General features: G+C 41.4%; 5 protein-coding genes and 1 non-coding gene across 6 annotated transcripts; 2 read left to right on the top strand and 4 right to left on the bottom strand.

Moving 5' to 3' along the window:
• The first annotated feature begins 296 nt into the window (after window positions 1–296).
• On the top strand, window positions 297–3,636 carry LOC108107063 (5'-3' exoribonuclease 2 homolog). Its single transcript, XM_017214429.2, is given in 3 exon segments — window positions 297–2,235; window positions 2,238–2,425; window positions 2,427–3,636. Coding segments are annotated over 3 exon segments (2,697 nt in total). The 5' UTR covers window positions 297–383; the 3' UTR covers window positions 3,084–3,636.
• LOC108107064 (wee1-like protein kinase) lies at window positions 3,611–6,420 on the bottom strand. Its single transcript, XM_017214430.2, is given in 6 exon segments — window positions 3,611–4,161; window positions 4,242–4,375; window positions 4,565–4,833; window positions 4,835–5,270; window positions 5,328–5,664; window positions 5,765–6,420. Coding segments are annotated over 6 exon segments (1,815 nt in total). The 5' UTR covers window positions 6,252–6,420; the 3' UTR covers window positions 3,611–4,009.
• A 552-nt stretch (window positions 6,421–6,972) lies between these two features.
• On the bottom strand, window positions 6,973–13,093 carry LOC108107073 (probable splicing factor, arginine/serine-rich 6). The gene is made up of 2 exons (XM_017214442.2): window positions 12,388–13,093; window positions 6,973–8,048 (listed from the first exon to the last, which is right to left on the bottom strand). The coding sequence occupies exons 1-2, from the start codon at window positions 12,816–12,818 to the stop codon at window positions 7,691–7,693; spliced, it is 789 nt and encodes a 262-aa protein (XP_017069931.2). The 5' UTR covers window positions 12,819–13,093; the 3' UTR covers window positions 6,973–7,690.
• On the bottom strand, window positions 9,522–11,559 carry LOC108107072 (nucleolar protein 58). The gene is given in 3 exon segments (XM_017214441.2): window positions 9,522–9,952; window positions 10,133–10,704; window positions 10,706–11,559. Coding segments are annotated over 3 exon segments (1,539 nt in total). The 5' UTR covers window positions 11,405–11,559; the 3' UTR covers window positions 9,522–9,684.
• Window positions 10,022–10,094, bottom strand: LOC121530453. Its single transcript, XR_005993964.1, has one exon. It is a non-coding gene; the product is annotated as a small nucleolar RNA SNORD53/SNORD92 (small nucleolar RNA).
• A 2,801-nt stretch (window positions 13,094–15,894) lies between the features above and the next one.
• LOC108106976 (heterogeneous nuclear ribonucleoprotein 27C) lies at window positions 15,895–19,640 on the top strand. Its single transcript, XM_017214296.2, has 2 exons — window positions 15,895–16,524; window positions 16,795–19,640. The coding sequence occupies exons 1-2, from the start codon at window positions 16,030–16,032 to the stop codon at window positions 17,563–17,565; spliced, it is 1,266 nt and encodes a 421-aa protein (XP_017069785.1). The 5' UTR covers window positions 15,895–16,029; the 3' UTR covers window positions 17,566–19,640.
• Window positions 19,641–21,972: the final 2,332 nt, after the last annotated feature.

Raw genomic sequence — 21,972 nt, 5'->3', positions numbered from 1 at the left:
TCTGGCAACCTCGTAAGTGATACAAGAAATGCGGTTTTGGCCTTTTCTACCAGCTTTTTCTAGAGATGAAGATAAAACGGCTTATTTTTAAATATTTTATCATAAATTGTTTGTTTTTGAAAATATGAATGTAAGTGAATTGAAACATAATATACATGGTATGGAATTCAAACACAAAGGACGACAATTATATAATTAATATTTACCAATTTTTATTACAGCTAATTTTGCTGACCTGTGGTATTTTTGGTATTTTAGTCAGTTTATTCTGTACCAATTATACGGTCCCACTGGCTGGAGCATGCTTGTATAGTAGGTAAAGAAGACCGAAGAAAATTGGAGTTTGACCAAAATAAAGAATAAACGCTTAAACCTGCATTAAAATGGGAGTTCCAGCATTCTTTCGCTGGTTGAGCCGGAAGTACCCGAGCGTGATAATCGAGTGCAACGAGAACAAGCAAGTCGACCCGGATACTGGGCGGAATATTTACGAGGACGCCACTAAGCCGAATCCGAATGGGATAGAATTTGACAACCTCTATCTTGACATGAACGGCATAATCCATCCGTGTACGCATCCGGAGGACAAGCCGGCGCCAAAAAACGAGGACGAGATGATGGTGGCCATTTTCGACTGCATTGACCGTCTATTCGGAATCGTGCGCCCTCGGAAGCTGCTCTATATGGCCATCGATGGGGTGGCTCCGCGTGCTAAGATGAACCAGCAGCGGTCTCGACGGTTCCGAGCTGCTAAGGAGGCCACCGAAAAGCGGCTTGAGATCGAGAGAATTCGCGAGGAGCTACTAAGCCGGGGCTGCAAGTTGCCGCCAGAGAAGGAGAAGGGCGAACACTTCGACTCCAACTGTATTACGCCGGGCACACCCTTCATGGACCGGCTCAGTAAGTGCTTGCACTACTTTGTCCACGATCGACAGAACAATAATCCGGCCTGGAAGGGCATCAAGGTTATCCTGTCGGATGCCAATGTGCCTGGCGAGGGCGAGCACAAGATTATGGACTATATTCGAAAACAGCGCGCCCAACCGGATCACGATCCCAACACGCAGCATGTGCTGTGCGGAGCCGATGCCGATCTTATCATGTTGGGGTTAGCCACCCACGAGCCGAACTTCACCATCATTCGTGAGGAGTTTCTGCCAAATAAGCCACGTCCTTGCGACATATGCAACGGATTTGGCCACGAGATGGACAAGTGTGTAGGCTTGGGAGCCACGGCACCTACTGGCGCCAACTTTAAACCCGATGTTCCCATTGGAGCCGAGGTAAAGTTTATCTTCGTACGGCTGAGCGTGCTGAGAGAGTATCTGAAGCAGACACTCGAGATGCCAAACCTCCCGTTCGAGTATAGCTTTGAGCGTGCTCTCGACGACTGGGTATTTATGTGCTTCTTTGTGGGCAACGATTTTTTGCCACATCTACCAAGTCTGGAGATTCGTGAAGGGGCAGTGGATCGACTCGTTGAGCTTTATAAGAAGTGTGTGTACAAGACAAAGGGTTATCTCACCGACTCGGGAGATGTCAATCTGGACCGAGTGCAACTGATTATGACTGATTTGGGTAACGCCGAGGACCAGATCTTCAAGAGCCGACAGCGGCGCGAAGAACAGTTTAAGGCTAGAGATAAGGAGCGCAAGAGGCAAGAAAGAAATCAGGACCACCGGGCACTGAACCAATCGTCGTTTGGAGCCAGCGCAGTGGGTCCAGGCAACCAGCAAAAGGGAATCGGGAACTATAAAGAGGAGGCCGCTGCTCTGCGAAATAGAAAACGGACAAGTGACCAGGCTAATTTGGATGAGGAAGAAGAAGAGGAGAACAATGACGAAGTACGGCTATGGGAGGAAGGCTTTAAGGACCGCTACTACGAGTCAAAGTTCGATGTGGCGCCAGGAAACCAACAATTTCGCTACGCCGTTGCTCTGCAATATGTCCGAGGACTGTGCTGGGTGCTGAAGTACTACTATCAAGGCTGTGCCTCCTGGAACTGGTACTTTCCATACCATTATGCCCCGTTCGCATCGGACTTTGTTAACATTCAAGGTCTGTCCACGAATTTTGAAAGAGGAACAAAGCCTTTTAATCCTCTAGAGCAACTGATGGGCGTCTTTCCTGCAGCCAGTAGCTCGCACGTGCCCGAGCCCTGGGCACAGCTTATGTCTAACCCAGATTCACCAATTATTGACTTTTATCCAGAGGATTTTAAGATCGATCTGAATGGCAAAAGTTCGCCTGGCAAGGTGTGGCTTTGCTGCCCTTCGTAGACGAGAAGCGGCTCTTTAAGGCTTTGGTTCCCTATTATGAGCAACTTACGGGAGAAGAGGTCAAGCGCAACAAGCGGGGCGACAATTACCTGTACATCAGTGACCAGAGTCCTCATTTCAAGAAGGCCCAGAAAATAAGCAAAAAGGTCGGAAGATGGTGAGTGCACTGCCATCTCGTTTGATGGAATGCGGGGAACTTTAGGAAAAACTGAGCTAAACACTGACATCAGCGGCATTCTGAGGTCGCCTATTTCCGGGCTGTCGGACATCAGTGACAACACAACTGTAACGACTACTTTCAAGGATCCGGAGTACGCCGAAGACTACATTTTTGAGGCCAAGCGTCTTGAAAATGCAGTAGATCCTCCAAAGGTGCTGCCGAATGAGCAGTCGGGTCAAAAACATCGTCCCGTCATCGGATTCAATAGCCATTTATCTAGGGCCTTTGTTCCTGACAGCGGACATCGCATGTTAAATGCAGGAATAAGAAACAACCACGGTGGCGGAGGAGGTGGTTACGGGCAAGGCGGTAGCTATGGCCAGGGCGGAGGAAACCACGGACAGGGCTATCAAAACAATAGCCGTAACTTTAACTACAACTACAATAATAACTACAACCAGCATCAAGGTGGTGGCTATCAAGGCAACTTCAACAACAGACCCCAATACGGCAATAATCAGAGAAACAACCAGGACAATTCAAATCAGCAGCGCAACTTCAACAACTATAATGGCCCAAGAAATAATGCCTACCAGCAGCAGGGTGGCAACAGGCAGCAGAACCAGAATTATAGGAGATTTTAGGTGTACCATACATATAATTTAATATGTAGCAGATCTTAAAAGTGTAATCCATTCATTTTTCTGTACTTTTTAATATGAAGAAGGTAGTGTTTAAGGACATTCAGACAAACTGATGCAAATGCATTTAATTATTTGAATTAAAAAACAAAAAGTTAGACAAAGTAAAGTTCAATACAAGCAACAATAGTTTATATAAAAACAAATCTTGCATTTTTTTTTATCAGAAACAACAGTATACACTAAAAATCTAGTCTCAGTGCCTCAATGAAAATATGTCAAATTACAATGTTGGGAAATAATGGATAAATTAATGATTATTTGGAACCTATAAAAGTAATTGAAAAAAATTATAAAGCTATAAGTACAACATTTAGAAAATATCTGTTTTTATTTCACTAAACTGATCATATTATTCTTATTTGAAACCTTTTTTCAAACCTGAAAATGCTGTCCTAAATTGTCAATTTATAAGACTATTCCTTCTAATATACTATAGCCCCAAATCAAAAATAAAAGACAAAAGCGACTATGGAATAGCATTCGCTATACTAAACGAATGGAATGTTTTTATTTTGAATTCCATGTAACATAATAAATATTTTAATGTCGAAAACAATACTCATTACAGCTACGCGATATACTTAAAAGTTACGTTGGATGTTTATAAAAACGATCATCATGCTTTTTCTACCAAGAAAAGTTCACTGAGCTTGAAAAATATATATATTATATTACGAATGCTTCTAAATCCACGAGCTTGAAACAAACGTGTGAAATAAGGTTGAGGGTTTACGATCTACTGAAGCGAAAACTTATCAATTTATATCGATTATATGAATACGCTTAAAAGGTAACAAAATGTGAGCTTAGTTCACGTTCGATTCGGAAGAGTTTGGCTATAGGTTCGGTATGAAGAGAGGAGCTTATCAGATATTGGTGATAACGTTTTTGTTGCGATCAGATATGCCATCGAACTTGCCATGACTGGAGAATGGCGTGCGCATGCGTCGCGTGAAGGAGCGAAGGCACCGCTGCCCATCCAGACTATCCGGATTATTGGTCACGGCAAGGAGGTTGACTGAAAAAATGTAATAACAACACAAAATTTGGAGTCGCTCATTCAATCATTCATTGCCTCTGTAAGTTATCATATCTTACCTCTTTGCTCGAGTAGTTTAATCTGCTTTTTGGCTTCTCTCAGCTTGTTCATTAATATCTCGTTCTTGCGCTTTTCAACGGTCAGCTCCAGGCCGAGCTGCAGCTTGCTCTTAGAGTCAACGGCGCTCAAAATTCTGAAAGGTAAACGAACAATTATGGGAATGTAAGTATATTTAAATTGTTAAGAAAAAATCTGATTGGGTAGAGGCTCGTTGTCGGATGTAAATAAAGATGTGGCTTAACTTTTTGTGTATTTAAATAAAGTCTTTAAGAAGATAAGAAGTGATTTTTTTATTATCATAAATTACTATCAAAAAACTTACGGATGGCTGAATATGGACTGTGATGTTGGCCTCTTATCCGGATCTGGATGCATCATTTGGGCTATCAGTTCGTTAAAATCTCTGCTCAGTGTCGGCAGTATGGGCACCTCGCCATTTCGCAGATTGTGCCACTCGGGCCCATTTTTGGGAAGTGGACCACCGCCAGCCACTTCGAAAAGCGTGATGCCCAGCGAGAAGATGTCGGCTTTAAAGAGATTCGAATAATCCTCCTGAAGGATCTCCTTTGGCAGATAACGGCAGTCGCCCTCCTTCTACATGGGGCTCTTTAACGGACGTAACATGACCCAGGTCTCCGATCTTGTACGTCACCAAATTCTCTGAGTGCCGTAGCTCTTCGTAGACGCTGTCCATACCATCGTCGTCTTTGTTCTGAGGCGGCTGCACCTCAACTAATTTATATGCGTTCGGATTCATGGTGGAGAATATGTTTTCCGGCTTCAGATCCATGTGAACCAGGTCATTAGAGTGGATATAGCGCAGGCCCTCGATCACATGCATGAGCACAATCTTAAGCTCTGCCTCGCCCAAGCAATGATCTTGGATTCGCGCATGCAAGCTGCCCCCATCACAAAACTCATTCTGTATCAGCATGTGATCGTCCTCTGCCCACGCGGAATAGTATCTCACCACGTTGTCGTGCTTGCCCAGAACGGCATGAGCCCATACCTCATTTAGGGCTCTCTTTCTGTAAGGGATATATTAGTTAAAAAGTGGTCAGCTTGAATAACTTTAAAATACTCACTCGAAAGAGCTACCTGCCACCGGCTTCTTACTCTTCTTAATCGCATAAATGCATCCATCCAGTCGATTGACGCACTGAAATACCACACCAAACTCCCCAACGCCAATTACGTTTACTTGCATGAACTCGCGCTTGAAGCGACTGATGTTCGTGTCATGTAGAGCAAGCCTCTTGGGAGCCTGCTGGTGGATCTCTCGCAGTGAGTCGCCTGTTTCTTCCGTCGCATCCTCGTCGCATGCTTCGCTGAGCAAATACTTTTGCATAGCATTTACATTCAGGTTTAGGTTTTCGCGTCCAAATTGCGTACGGCAGCGCTTCTTATTGTGAGCCAGGAGGCCTAAATATTAGAAGATGAGAGATTAGGTTACGGACATCGGATCTTGACGATTTTAGGATTAAAAAGCTACATTTTGATAATGAAATGAACTCAGACTCACTGTCGGGCGTAAAAGGATTCACATTCGCCGTATCCTGGGCAGGTAATTTTCGGTTGTGCAGGGGCAAGGATCGCGGGCGCTCCGACAGACGGAAGAGATCCTCGCTACGCCGAGAGGCGTTCACTGCCGCTGCCGCAGCCGACAGATGGTTGCTGCATTGCGTCGTGGATTTCTGAAGGATTGTCTTGGGGGTGGCCGGGGTACTGAAAAGGCGTAGGGCTCGCACCTTCTGACATGGAGGGGACATGGATACATCTCCTTCTCCATCCTTGCCCAGCTGATGCCCACTGCCGGAGGATAGTTTCTGCTGCCGCTGGTGATGATGTTGCGGACTCGCTTCTTCAGGCGGGTCCTTGTCAAAGTCGTCGTCGGCGAAACGAAGCTTACGCGGATTAAAGAGCTGTGGCGATGGGGAGCGCGAACGCAGTTCGACGCTTGAATCAAGCGAAGTGACGCTCATCTCATGCTCCGACTGGCGAAATGCCATTGTAGCTGACCTGCCAATCGCGGTGCAAGGCGATGCTCTTTTCCGGACACTTCACAACTATTCGTAAAGAGGCAAAGGATAATAAATCTTAGGCGATGGGTAAAAAAAAAGGCAAAACAAAACACAAAACAAAATTTAACTGGAGGAATGCGATGAGAACAGTATGGCCGTACCCAAAGCGCCAGGTAATACCAAATCGGGTCAACAAAAATACTAAAAATAAATTACCGGACTAATCAACTTTTTTTTAGTATTGAGACAAATAAGCAGGACCGGATTTCTGTAAAACGCCGCTCTAAACACTGTAGAAAATGCAGCATTTATTATTTAATTCAAATTATACATCAATAAAAATTTTGATTTTCGGTTAAATTTTTTACGCCCCCAAAAATTTGCCGCCCTGTGCTTAAGCACCAAGAGCAGATAGTATAAATCCACCCAGCAAATAAATGGACCGAGTAACGAATTCAATAACATAATTTCTTTCAATCTGTGATTCTTATGCCTGTCAGCAAAAACAAAACCAGGAAACAAAATCCAATTTACATAAATGGAAATAAAAGGGACGAGAAAAACGGTCCAATTAAATACCACGATTTAAACATAAAAATACTGAAACATACCAAAATAATTTTAACACACAAAAGAATAGTAATCAGACGAAAATGAAGCGCAGCCGCTGCGCAACCAAGACCGCCAAACTCAAATAAAAAATTAAGCGTTTTGGCATTTAATTTATTGATTGAATATTTGTGTATTTTAGTGTTCAGCGCATTTGCTATATAATTTCAAACACACATCTCAAGAATCCATACATATGTATTTGTTTAATACTTAACTACGACATCAATGTATGAATAATTATTATGCACTTTTGCAAGACTTAATTATTACCAATATTGAAACACATCATACAGAGTTTGGACTCGAATAATCAAGTGTATTGAGTAGTATAAATTGAGAAATGTGTAGAGAATTGACATAAAAATGGTGGCGATGCTTCGTCTCCTGCATATTCGAGTATAATTTCAGGGTTAGCGAACAAATTCCAAGGCAAATCAATTTACATAGCAATCTTGACTAGATCGATAATCTGCGGCTGCCGATCCATTTCTATATCTTATACTTCTTTCCGTCAAATGATTCTCCGAAGTGTACTGCATGTGCTTGTGTAGAAACATAAGAATACCTAAATATGCAAACTCGTGTTACACTATAAATTAAAAACCCTTAACTAATATGATTCTGGACAACTAAATCGTAGATGGATACTGTATGAAAAAGTATTTGGGAATCTGTCTTGTTACACGTGAGGTTGTTTTTTGGGAATGAGGGGAGGAGTCCAGTGTGTGGTGTCCCCACTTTGCCGGATTCGTTGGGGGTGCAGCTCAGGCCCTCATCTTCGCCTGCCGGGCTTTGTCTGCATTCGTTCGGTGTCGCTAGTCCCTGGAGACGGACCGTGAAACGGAAGAGTCGCCGCGACGTCTGGGCGGCGATCCACGGCGCGCTGCCGGTGATGCCGATCGAGATCGAGAACGTGACCGCGGCGATCCCCTAACCCTGTCCTCATCATCATCAGTATAGCGCCGCTTTGGCGGAGGTGGAGACTCCACCGCTCCGCTTCCATTGCGCTCGTGGTCGCTGTACCGAGACGCTGATCCGTTCTCGTCCCGTCCGTTTGAGCGGCCGGAGCGTCGACCTACCGAGCCGGCGGAGCGACTGCGGGAACGGGTGCCGGACTTGGAGCGAGTCCTTCTGCGACGGGATGTGCTGCGAGATCTGCTGAACGAATTGCTTCTGAAATAGGTAAATAGGAAAAAGATTGTCATTAGAGAAATGTTATAAGCTTTGTTATTAAGCATACTAAAAACCAAGCTAAGATACAATATTAATATGTAATTGAACATTAGATGTGCAACAAATTATTTATTAAAATAATATAATATATAACATATATTATATTTTTCAATTTTCTAACAAGAACTAACAAGAAACCAATTTTCCGAACAAGATAAACAAAACGAAGCCAGACTAATATCATGGATATAAAAACACAATAATTACAACCTTGCCCAGTTTTAATTCCACAATTCTTAAAAACATCACATTTATCTTAGCCTACGAGAGAGATTTTTCCTGATCAGTGTTTTCCTCCCTTTTTCTTGTAGTGTTTGTGGCCGTGCTTCTTGGAGCCCTTCTCGCCGTGCTCCTTTTTGTCCTCAAAACTTTCTCCGTGCTTATGCTCCTTCTTGTATTTTTTGTGGTCCTCATCGTGGTGGCCCTTCTTGTAGTGACCATGATGCTTCTTGTGTCCCTTCTTTTTACTGCCCTCGTGCTTTTCGCCCTTCTTGTGTTCGCCGTGCTCCTCGGCATGATGATGGTGCTCCTTTCCGTACTTCTTGTGATGGCCGCCCTTGTGTTCGTCATCGTAGAACTTTTTCTCCTTGATGTATTCGTCTTTTTTGAACTTTTTGTGGTATTCCAATTCCTTGTGGCCCTTCTTGTGCTTCTTTTTATGATGGTGCTTGCCGCCCTTCTTGTGTGCGCCGTGTTCATGCTTCTCGCCGTGCTCGTCCTTCTCATCGTAGTGTTTCTTCTTCTTCGACCCCTTATCTCCGTGATGATGTTCATGGTCCTCGAGCTCGTGGTGCTTCTTTTCATCCTCCTCCCATTCCTTGTGCTCCTTGTGCCCGTGCTCTCCCTTGTGCTCCTCGTCACCAAACTTTTTCTTCTCGTACTTTTCGCCACCTTCCTCCTCCTCGGATGACGATGACTCTTTCTTCTTCGCCGCAGCGTAGGTAAGCAGTAGTCCCAGGACCAGAAGCAGCTTTAGGTGTCCATGCATCTTGCATCGTTTTCTCGTTCGACTGGCACCAGTTGCATTCGCTTTTATATAGGCCGCTATGAGCCGCGGACCACAAAATGCTTAAAATGCCTGGTATCATGATGCAAGCAAATCTCTGGTGCTGACGTAAAAACTTTCTGCTTCATTGGCGTCTTTACCGCAATCAATCGAACTTCTTGCAGCGCCGAGAGTTACAGATTGGCCTCCAAAGTTCGGAACTGCTAAGAAGTGTTGCAAGGCTTTGATGAAAAAAAAACTAAATTCTTGAGAACCCTTGTTTTGATCCACTGATTAAACAGACAATGCCTTTGCTTTCTCAACAGGCATTACTAACTGAAAAACTCAAAAATTCATATGGAATCTATTAGAATATCCAGTGATAAAACAGATAAACATTCGAATGTTTTGAGAATAGCTTATTTAGAATGCTATATGCATTTGTAATTTTTTTTTTTTTTGAAATATTACATTTTATTTCTAATGTACAACAGAAACTTTAATCTTGTTGATAATTGTAAAATCCTATACTTTACAGTAAGGTAACCTAGGATGCTAAGACTTAACCTACAACTAGTCAAGGTGGGGTAACTACTCCTGGTGCTTTGACTTTTTCTTTTTCTTGGCTGGCGTTGGCTGATCTTCAGGCTCAGGTGCTGCCGCTTCCTCAATAGCCTCCTCATCGTCCTTTTGCTTCTTCTTCTTCTTCTTTTTCTTTTCAGACTTCACTTCCGCATCTTCCTCAGCAGTCTCCTCCTTAACCGCCTCCTTCTTAACCGGCGTCTGCTCCGACTCAGAGTGCTTGCGTTTTTTGACGTTCAATGTGTTGTCGGCCTCCGGTTGGTATGTGAACACCTCACTAAAATAGCAATTAATAAATTAATATAAAGGACAAGAGAATAAAGGCCTATGCGAGGTAAACACAATTTCGCTCAGACAGCCAAGGTTTATCGTCATCGTAATCAGATTAATGCGAAACCTTTTAGGTATCATCACTGGAAATTGGTACACTCTTATATAATTGACGGATATAACCCACCTCTTTGCCTGGTACTTCTCGAACTTTGCCTTGGCCTTGCCGGTGCCCGAAAGTTTGCGCAGGTTGCCCTCCTCAAGCAGTCGAAGTCGCGACTCGAGCTTTACCTTATGCGCAGCGCCTAGTTCAAAGGTTGCCTCCTCGCCGAAGGCATCTACTCGCGTGGCCAACGACGCCTTAGCGGCCAGGGAACGCGACATCTTGCCCTTGTTCTTTTGACTGGCCTGTCCCACCAATTGTGCGTGGTAGATCAAACCATACTTTGGAGTATCTTTCTTGGTCTTCAGAGCGCGGAAGAGGGCCTTTTCGGCCCCCAGAATTTGGACAGTAGACGAGGGATGCTTGGCCAGATTGATCAGAGAGCCGGCATGGGCAATTAGTCGAGCGCCGACTGTATCTCCCACAAGTACCGTCAAGTTGGGAGCCATAGCCATCATTCTGGCCTTCAAGTAGTCATATAAATGGATGCGGTAATCGTTGATGGATATGATCTCATCGCACAGGCACTGGATATTTAGTACATCCTCCTCGGAGATTTCGGTGCCCATTGAGATCTCGGCCGCTTCCTTGACCTTTCTCCTCTACATCCTCTGGGAGAATGTCGGACAAATCGCTTGTCCCCATGTTGTCCCTGGTGCCCACCAATTTAATGGTTTTCACGAAGGCGATGTTGTCGGTAATGATCTTGCCCAGTTCAGGGAAGTGCCATCCGTACCACTCACGAGCACGCATCATATAGTTGTTGAGCTCTTTGTCCAGGTCATCCAACAAGCACTGAGCTTGTACAATCATGGTGTCAATCTTGTCGGGCGAGAACTTTAGCTTATAGCGTGACAAGGAGTGGGCGAGACCTAGGGCCATAGCGGTCATCTCCCTCTTAGGCAAGCCGCCGAGCAGACTGTCTGCCTGTTGGCGAATACACCGCATCAGCTCCTGGACTCCCGTATTGTACACACACTGTACTGATAGTTTGTCCTTGATGGCAGTGCCCAGTTTGGCATCCGCGACTAACAGTGACGACTGCACATCATCCACAAGCAGCTTTTTGAGAGTCTTCTTCAATGGCTTGGCCACCTTGCCCTCCACAGCTGCCGTTGCTGCGGCCAGAGCCTCTGTTGTGTCGTTGAATTTCTCAAAGTGCTTCAGCTTTAGGAGTTTGTTGGCCTTCTCCGGAGTCTCGAACTCCAGGTAAAGATTGTCCACTTGCTCCAACTTCTTCTCGTCCAGCAGTTTGAAAATTGCGTAGCCCGCCGGCGTTTCGTAAAGCACAAACATTGCGTTACACTTTGCTCATTTAGTTTAAATTTTAATTAAAAACTAATAAAACTTTCGGCAGCCAGCAGCAACTTAACCTTCTTTCCCGTATGCCGCGTGTAAAAGAAAATTCCAAAATGAAGCGCGAGCACGTGTGCCTTCGATAGCCAGCGTTGCCACTCGATTCTCACTTAACAGCACCACTGTAGACTATTCACCACAAAAATTATATCGCGGGGAATATAGAAAAATTATAGTTTACAGAATATCTGATGCCCTAATTACATTTTTTAGGGCAAACATTTTTTTAGAATTTTCACTTTTAATACTTTAGAAAAGTTTTTTTTTTCTTATTTAATGTTATTTATTTTGTTTTATTTGTTTCTAGGCTATCCAATTTAAATTTATTTTTTTTGGATTTAATTTATTTTTTTTGGAATGTGGTAATACAAATTTATCTTGTTTAGAATATTAATTACAAGTTAATTAAGACCATAACACTTTAAAATTAAAAGTTAATTTTATAGAGATCAGCTGTATTGTTACATTTTTAATCAAGTTTAACCACTTATATAAGAAATGTAAAAATATAGTTCAGTCATTTCATAAACAAGTAATTAATAGGTTTCTTTTATAACAGTCTTTATAAAAGAAATATACCCTCCACCTAAAGAGCAATGGGTATACTAACAAGCACGTGCGAGTGCTGTTAAGGTACAGCCCTACTTCCTACGATTATTAACAGCACACTTCGCGCTTTACAGCACGCTGTCAGTGTTAACATAGACTTAAGCTGTTTGCGACTAACATAGCGATTTTTACCTCGAATGCCAAAAATTTCACCACAGTCCAAACAAACTCAACATTTTTGCATGGGCATACACACACACACACACACACCGCTCATTTAAGTATACATGTATGTATGCGAATCCCTCGCCATGTTTCAAAAATGAACTACTTTTTGGCATTGACAATGAATGAAAAATGGAAATTGCGCTTACCTGCGTCGCTGCCTAGCCTTTCTTTCGCGGCAGTGGCGTGCAAAATGACCGCGTCCACCACATTCGTAGCATTTTTCGTCGCCACGGCCACCACCGCCGCCGCCACCACGGTCGCGTCCTCCGGGACCTCCTCCTCCTCCGCCACCACCACCGCCACCACCACCACCACCACCAGATCTGGCGTACTTTCCAGTGGACAACTCTACACGAGCTCGGCGTCCGCAAACCGTTCGCCCATCTAGTCCTCGCACCGCATCCGCCGCATCACGGGCACTCTCGAACTCAACGAAGGCAAAGCCCGGTGGATTGCGGGCTATCCATACGCTGCGCAGACTTCCGTACGCCCCAAACACATATTCCAGATCGTTTTTGCGTGCATTGTTGCCTAGATCGCCCACATACACCTTCCTATCACTCGGATGGCGCGACATTTCTGTTTATTTCGCTTTTCTGAGCCCTGTGTTAATGTGGCAGCGGCAGCTCAGAAAAAATCGATGATGGATTGGATTCACTTGCCACCACCTTCTATGAAAGCTTATTCGATTAAACGCGCACTTGGGAACGCTTTTATTCACTCAACACAGTCGGCAACTGTGAATTTTTATGTTTATTTTCTATTTAATGCAGCGCAAAATTCATTTTACCGGGTAGCAAACAAAGTGACCGTCTACTGACCGTTAAAACAAACCCCCAGGCTCACTGAAAATATACCAGAAATTATGCCGAATATATGGTTTATAGTGTGTTGGTCTGGCAACACTTGATTGCAGGGCCGGCAAATTCCCGAAAACCTTTCAAATAAGTCTAACAAAACTGACTAACAAAATAATATTAATATTATTATTAAAATGCTTTTCATTTTAAATAAACAACTTAATTGTAATATTTTAAATTTTAGCCCCATTACGACAATTTAATATTCATATTAACCTCGATGTATTTGAAAACCTATTTTTATCAATGCTTGTAAGTCTAAGATTTGTATTTTCATAATTTCGACGGTTCTACATTTTTGATGCCTAATGTATTTGACATTTGAAAATCAATATTAATATAATTAAATATACGATTCGTTTTTTCATAATTTCTTACATAAGAAAACAAACACCTATAAAAAAATTAAATATCAAAAATGGAAACCATTGAGATTAAATTTAATTTTTTTAAATACAAAGGGTTTCATTTGATTTGAATTTGGATAATTTTAAGTATATATTTTCAGTATGGTTTAGTACGTTTCTAAATTGATACGGTATTTTTTTCTCGAGAGCGGTGGTCACACAGCATTAAACGTGGCGGCGATTTATCATATAAGTTAGGTTATAATATCGTATGCATCAAAATCATACAATTATTTATAAGCTAGTTTTTTAAGGAAAAAACACTTAAATTTAGTGAATTTGCAGTGCGAAATCTTTAAAAAACCACAGACGAACACTTGGCACAAACGGTAAGAATGGAAATCGACTGAAAATCGCATTTACATAACAATTACGGTGCTTTAACAAAATGCCTGCCTAGCCTTTCCCTTCCAAAAAAAAGCCTGAATACCTGACGCAGCTGCCATTGCTCGTTGTGCGAATGTGTTGGTGTGTGGGTAAAATTTGTTAGACTCGTTTTGATTGTTTCTTTGCTTTTTCATTTTTCTTCAACTGATAGAGGTCTGTGCAATTTTCAGCGCTTTTCTGTGCCACTTTCGGCACTCTATTTCCACCCATCAAAGTGGAAAATTTCATATTTTTATACATACATACGAAAAAATGCTATGTATAACACCACACCAACGCACACGCACACTTTTGTAGAACGCTCGGCGGCCATTCGCGCACACACACGCTCGCACGCGCACACGTATGGCCAACTCATGCACTCATACATATTTAGAAGCAGATTGCGGTGCAAAATACAAAAATCGTGCGAAATTTGTAAAATTGCGTATTAGAAATCTTAGTAAATTTCGACATTTCCCCGGGCCGACCGTTAGGTAAAATGTGAAAAGTGTAGCCGGCGAGACCAGTACATCCGTGATTTTGTGAAATTCCTGCTGCATAAACTGATCTGCGGCTAAAAAATAGTAAAAATAAAGTGAAATGTGTTTGTTCCCCTTTCTAAGAATCGAGAGCCAAAACATTTCTTAAGATTTCTTTGTTGGTAGCATTTTTTTTCATCAGACATGTCTTCCATTTTGTTTTTTTTTTCTTCGTTGCCTCTGTCGTGGTGAATTTCCCACTCACACTCTCAGTGCGATTCATTCAGTGCAGTCGCGAGTACTCTGCCAGGAAAAAGTAATCATTTCAAACTGGAGAAAAACTCGAAAAGAGTTGTTTGTTTTTTCTTTCGACGGAATTAACATTTAGTTGAGGGCATTGGTTTTTGGTACGTTTGCTTTTCGCTTTTCGTTCGCGTTCACGTCACAAATAGCGTTGCCACATGTTTTTCACTTGTTAATGGGCAAACTGTCTGTGAGAGCGCTCAAAGTGTGGAATGACGGTACTCCGTTGACAAATAAGTGAATTTTAATCCATTATTTGGTCGTGTTCGCACCGCAAAATTAAAAGATATTTGTGTAAATGTGTTTACTTGGCCCACATCTGTAACCTGGAATCCTCTGGCAAATGGCGCGCAAATGTGGTGAACCGGCGACAGCTCTCTTTTCACCTTGGAAATAAGTTCGTTGTTCTCATTGATAGGCGGCATGTGTGTGTGTTTTTGGGTGTGAGTGAGGCTGGGGACGTTGTTACAACAACAAATCCACTCGTGACACAGCGAAAAGAAAACAATACTTTCACGTAGCTGTGTAAAAGCAAGTGAAAGAGGAAAATAGTGGGGAGAAGGAGCAGCAAACTTGTGAACGTGTACAAAAAGCGGTTAGACGGCAAACACACACATACCCAAGAACTGGGGAATGTCTTCAGCTGAGTGTGTGTGTGTACCGGCCGGTTGCTTCTGCCGCTTTTTCTCTTACTGCCTACCTGCGCCTTTAATAATTACTATGCCTACTATTTGGCTCTCCTTCACTGCGTGCGTTTGTGAGTTTCTGTCATCTGGTCGTTTCCACCCATTCGCACCCAAGATCTTTACACTGGGAGAACAGTTGTCATAATAAGTTGCTTAATGTGAGACTCAAGAAAAAAGATTTTCACAGCCTATAGATTTCAGTCCTGACTAGTATCTTCGAATTTCTCCAAATATTCGTCTCTATTAAATTAAAATTAACCCAATTAGTAAATAACACTAAGATAAAACTTATGTACATTTCGATTCTAGATTAAGCTAGTAAACTTCTTTCTGTGTAGCGATTTTATTAACAAAATTTCCTTCATTCTATCTGTCTTTCCATGTACCTGCAACAACAACAACATCGATATTGTTACGTTAGAAAGTTACGTGTGAACGTCGTGGCTTTTGTTTAATTGTTTTGAAGGAAAAGAACTTTGGCAACGTTGAAACCAACCTAAGATACAAAACCACAAAATAAAAAATACAGAAACCGTGTAATAGTTTAAAAAGTGCTCCCCCCAAAAAGCTACCAACACAAGTTAATTTCTTTGCACCCGGTGTTAATAAAAAAGCGGCAAGATTACGTCAATTATTGAGAACCTACCCGGCGCCATAGCTCACAACCACAACCAAAACAACATCATGGAAGAGGACGAAAGGGGTAAATTGTTTGTGGGCGGCCTGTCCTGGGAGACGACGCAGGAGAATCTGTCGCGCTACTTCTGCCGCTTCGGAGACATCATTGACTGCGTAGTGATGAAGAACAACGAGAGCGGCAGGTCGCGAGGCTTTGGGTTCGTGACCTTTGCCGATCCCACCAACGTCAACCACGTGCTGCAGAACGGACCGCACACGCTCGACGGCAGAACCATCGACCCTAAGCCGTGTAATCCGCGCACGCTGCAGAAACCGAAGAAGGGTGGCGGCTACAAGGTGTTCCTGGGCGGCCTGCCCTCGAACGTCACCGAAACTGATCTGCGCACCTTCTTTGGACGCTACGGCAAGGTCACTGAGGTGGTTATCATGTACGATCAGGAGAAGAAAAAATCACGCGGCTTCGGTTTCCTCTCCTTTGAGGAAGAGTCCTCCGTTGAGCACGTCACCAACGAGCGGTACATCAATCTGAATGGCAAGCAGGTGGGTGATCGCTGAAAGTTTTCTATATTAACATTACTTCAATATCTACTACATAATTGTGTAGTGCAGCATTATTTTGAATTTTGCATTTGTCATATTCATTATTAAATCAAATTTAAATTTAATTTATTATCTTTGTAGTTGTTTTACACTATAAATTTTATAAGAAAAACTAAATATTTCTGTTTGTTTGAAAAATATTCTTTATTTTAAATTTAATGAAATTAATTGAGAGACGAACAAATATTAACATGTATTTCCGCTCCACAGGTCGAGATCAAGAAGGCCGAGCCTCGTGACGGATCTGGCGGCCAGAACTCCAACAACAGCACGGTGGGCGGCGCATATGGCAAGCTGGGCAATGAGTGCAGCCACTGGGGACCGCACCACGCTCCTATCAACATGATGCAGGGTCAGAATGGCCAGATGGGTGGACCTCCACTGAATATGCCTATTGGTGCGCCGAACATGATGCCTGGCTATCAGGGGTGGGGCACGTCGCCGCAGCAGCAGCAGTACGGCTATGGAAACAGCGGTCCTGGATCATACCAGGGCTGGGGAGCTCCACCAGGACCCCAGGGACCACCACCGCAGTGGTCGAACTACGCTGGACCGCAGCAAACGCAAGGGTATGGCGGATATGACATGTACAACTCGACGTCTACCGGAGCTCCCTCGGGACCATCGGGCGGCGGCAGCTGGAACTCGTGGAACATGCCACCCAACTCTGCTGGACCCACTGGGGCCCCAGGAGCAGGAGCGGGCACCGCCACTGACATGTACTCGCGGGCTCAGACCTGGGCGGCGGGCGGTCCTTCGACCACTGGACCTGTAGGCGGCATGCCACGGACCGGACCCGGCAACTCGGCCTCGAAATCCGGCTCTGAGTACGACTACGGCGGCTATGGTTCCGGCTACGACTACGACTACAGCAACTACGTGAAGCAGGAGGGCGCCTCCAACTATGGAGCCGGGCCGCGATCAGCGTACGGCAACGATAGCTCCACGCAGCCACCGTATGCAGCCTCGCAGGCTGTCTAAGGAGGACGATCGATTTGAGGAGTAGAAGTAGCAGAGCAGAGCAACATGTCGTCGTCGGAGTCGTCCTCGGCGAATGATGAAGAAGACAGAAAAGATGGTGGTAATTGTAAGCTAAAGCGTCGTCTGTTCGTTTTTATTTCAGATCAGATCAGTTGTTGAAATTAATATTTAAAACTCTTGTACAACTATTATTTAAAGCGAAACAAATTTAACACGAGAATACCTAGCGACAAGTCAGATTCATAGATTTACATGTATGTTCTATAGAAGCGAGTATGTAATTCATAGGCGAAACATCGGCACACTCACCCATTCAGACGAGAACATTATTTCTTTCATGCGCCTCATAAACACCACACAACAAACATTCTCCTGTATCCCACACTCACCAATCAACCAGCCAGAGTCAACTAACAAGAACTTCCCAACCAACTGAAACCCGTAGATACATATGATACATGATGGCATTAACAAAAACAAACAAATAGAAATGTGAAGATTTAAACGTAATGATTTACAAGTATAAAGTTTAGCAAATTAGACACAAGAAGATCAAGAATAGAGTGCGAAATACCAACACAAAGAAAATAAGAACTTTTAATTTTATTTAAAGAGTAAACAAGTAAAGGTCCCTTTAATTACTAAAATTAGTAAATACAAATTCGAAATTGTACATTTTAAAGCAAAAGCACGTCGGTTTCCGATCTGCTTTCGCCACCAACCGCTTTCTAGATCGGGCGACAAGGTTTAGTAAGGGTTTGAGAAAGAATCGACTGTAAAATGCATGTAGACGGTTCTGAGAACTCGCTGCTTGCCTTAGCCTTTGTGACTCACTCATTTTGACCGGCCGTGCCGTTCACAGATATTACAGATATAGGATAGATATGGTGGCATATCATTGGTTTTGATCCTAGACAATGGTCAAATCTAATCGGCAACTGTTTGTTTTTATCTGCTAGTAGGTCGCTGGATGAGAGGGTGTGGTGGCGAAATAGGGGCGGTACTACTGACTTGGGAAAGATACGTTACAAAATTAAAAATTTACCATTTAAAGTAAACAAAACAAAAACTAGCTAAAAGTTAAACTACATATATAAAGAAACCTAATTAATAAGCGTACGTGGTCGTTTACATCTAAGCGAAAGTTGAACTTGAAACTAGAATTATATAGTGCGTTGGATTTATTATTTAGTTAAAACGAAGTGAAGAAGCCAAGCAGCAGCAGCATGATGATGATGATTGATTATAATGGATATGGAAACCAACAAACAAAACACACTCTTAACCAATATACATAAAAACTATATACATACATACTTATATACAATATATATATAATGAGTATATATAGAAAGAAACAAAAAAGGAAAAAAGAGTAAAAAAAGAGCAAAAGGAAACGTAAATTTAAAGCTACAGTTAATGAAAGTACAGAGTTAAATTTAACAAAGGGAGGCAGGCAGAGAGAATAGGACAAGTAAAACAAGTTACAAAATACGATGCTTAGAGTTGCGTTGCACATTTTTTTCAAATTTTCATCGTTTGCCAAGCAGACAGCAACAACAACAGCAGCAGGTACAACAAGAACAACAACCAACGACAACAAACAGCTAAAAGTGTGCACTACAAAAACAAAACACCATCAACACGCACACCCACTCACACACTTAACCCCATTTAATACCAACAACAAGAACAGAAGAGATACACAGAGAGAAAAGATAGAAGGGTAAACAGAAAAGAATGAGGAAAAGAAAAAGAAAAGAAAGAGAAGAGATGAACTTTAATTGATTATGAACATAACATATATATATCTTTAATTACTTATACATATTTACTCTTAACTACTCTGCACGCTCACTTAAACGAGCGTGCACTGTGTGTAAAACAAGATGAAAGTAAACTATTTTAATGATGATTATATGATTGCGATTTTACAATTTATTATTACAAAAAGAAAATATGAAAAACAACAAAAAACAAAATGAGAAACATACATATTATATGCTAATACATTTACCATACACATATATTATAAAATATGAAGTAATTTTTTCTATTAAAATACCATACACTAATTTTTAATTTGTTTATTTACAACAAATCAACTTACAATACATACATTTAATTACAATATACAATACAAATACTTTACTTTATTTTTCGGTGATTTATTGCTTAGTGTTCTTCGTATAATTTGTACTCTACTACAACAAAACAAATCCTGCAGATATAAATTCCTAATTTAATTTCGTTTAAATTACAAATACATATGCTTACATTTTATAACTAATTATACAATTTAAAAAAAAAAATCAACACAAAAGAAAAGCAAAAAATGCTAAAAACAATGAGCAAGTAAACGAGTAAAGTAAACGTGTGAAAAACGTTTCGATTTTTGAAAAAAAAACAAATCTTTGAAAATTCATTTAATTTTAATCTTTTTCTTTTCACTGTATCGTTTTGTACCGGTGTGCGTGCCTGAGCGTGATTGTATGTGTCCTTTTATGTTAGTGTTGTCGTCGCTGAGACCATCGATTGGGCGGCGAGATAAAGGCGTGAAGCGAGGAAGGATCGGCAGCTTGATCAGCAGAAGAGTTTGAAGTATATATGAAAGGAAATGCTTTTGACACAAATCATTTTTGAGTTTTGATCAGCATTTCCAATAAAATAAGCAGCAGCAAAGTCAAACACCATCCTGGATTTGTTGTGTGTGCAACAAGAATGAATATTAATAAAACAACAGCCATTTCACATAATATTTAACAAAAATGGCCAGCAAATCAACCTGATGTAATTTAATAAGATGAACAATATTATTTTCTGGTGGTTTACATACCAGGTTATAATTTCTGTTTTTATGATGAAACCAATTTGCAGACAAGAAATTGCATAGAATTAACGTGTACGAAGTGGAGGTTAAAGTAAAATTATGAACTAATATGAGCGATTAGAAGTTTATTAGAAGACAAAACACATACACTGACTGTTAATTGTAAAACAATTTCATTTTTTAATCCTTCATTTTAAAGTTGAATACAATATAGATTGTTTTTTTTTATTAACGCCAACACATAAAACCTATTCAAAAAGAACTACACAAAATATATGTGCATCGTAAACGTAATAAACAAACAAGAATATATATGAATAAACCTACTATATACAACTATATATACTATATACATATTAATTATAATATATATAACAATTTAACGGTAAAATAAATTTAAATATTGTATTAAACAAAGTGTTGCACTTTCAAGCTAAAGCAGAGACGAAATAAGAGAAATTAAAATTAAATGTAAATGTTTGTCAGCACACATACACACACACACACGCAGTCACAAATGAATACACTTAAAAAAAGAGTTGCAGCATAAGTCCAATAGCAACAGAGGTGAACGAACTCGACATGTCCAGACATCCGGAGAAATCACATTCACATTGGAGCACCAGAAAGGCAGAATAATAACCAAAACCAAATTATTTCCTTTCGTTTTTCGTTACCATTTGATGTCATTTTGTGTATACGGCTTTTGTTCCTTCATTATTATTGGTTTTCCGTATTGGCCAATTGATGACGGGATGACAAAATCGCGGCGATCGATTGTTATCGAGAATTATGTATCGGTATTGGTTTGATTTTGACAGCTTATCAAACATTTCGGTTGCCTTTTTATTGTTGCATTTGGTTTTTATCAGATTGGTTTCGGCTTTTCGACGTTTCCAGTGAAGAGATTATAGGAACCACGAATGAAACAATAATATAAGGGTTATATTATTTAATATATTGATAAGCTAACATACGAATGATGCGCCAAAATGCAAACCAAAATCACTGAACCGAATGCGTTTTTGTATACATTGTATAGCTCTACGTACGTATATGCATAAAATATAGCTCTAGGTGAAGAGAGAAATGAACTAGATACTTATCAATACTTTCGATCTAAAATTCTTACGATTAAGTTTTCTCGAATTTGTTTACGAATCGGAAATGTCGACTGGTACCCATAGTTAAGCTAAGAGAACATCTACGGAACAAACACACCAATACTCGGTGAACTCAGATCCTTTTCTAACTACGCTAGACGGCTAGAACTTGAAATGTGTTTGGTCCCATATCCCCAAGAATGCCCCGACTTTTCTAATACCCCCCCTATAATGAGAGTTGTTTTTATGTAATGAAGTACTCTTAGCGATTAAAGACTAGAATGATTTGAAATAAGATGAGGTTTAACAGATATCTAAGCTAAATTCCTAAGACAAAACGATTCCACCTAAGACACCTTTTTGTAATGACTAAATTTATATAGGACAAGGCGAGGAGCTAGAAGAACAACCAATTAAATAAAAGATAATGAAATCAATAAGATTAAAGATCAACAGGCATATATGTATTCTCAT

The sequence above is a fragment of the Drosophila eugracilis genome, unplaced genomic scaffold, assembly GCF_018153835.1.
Source record: "Drosophila eugracilis isolate 14026-0451.02 unplaced genomic scaffold, ASM1815383v1 contig_764, whole genome shotgun sequence".
In the NCBI taxonomy this organism is placed as follows: domain Eukaryota; kingdom Metazoa; phylum Arthropoda; class Insecta; order Diptera; family Drosophilidae; genus Drosophila; species Drosophila eugracilis.
The sequence above is the reverse complement of the archived record's forward strand: the minus strand, read 5'-3'. Positions and strand labels throughout refer to the sequence as shown.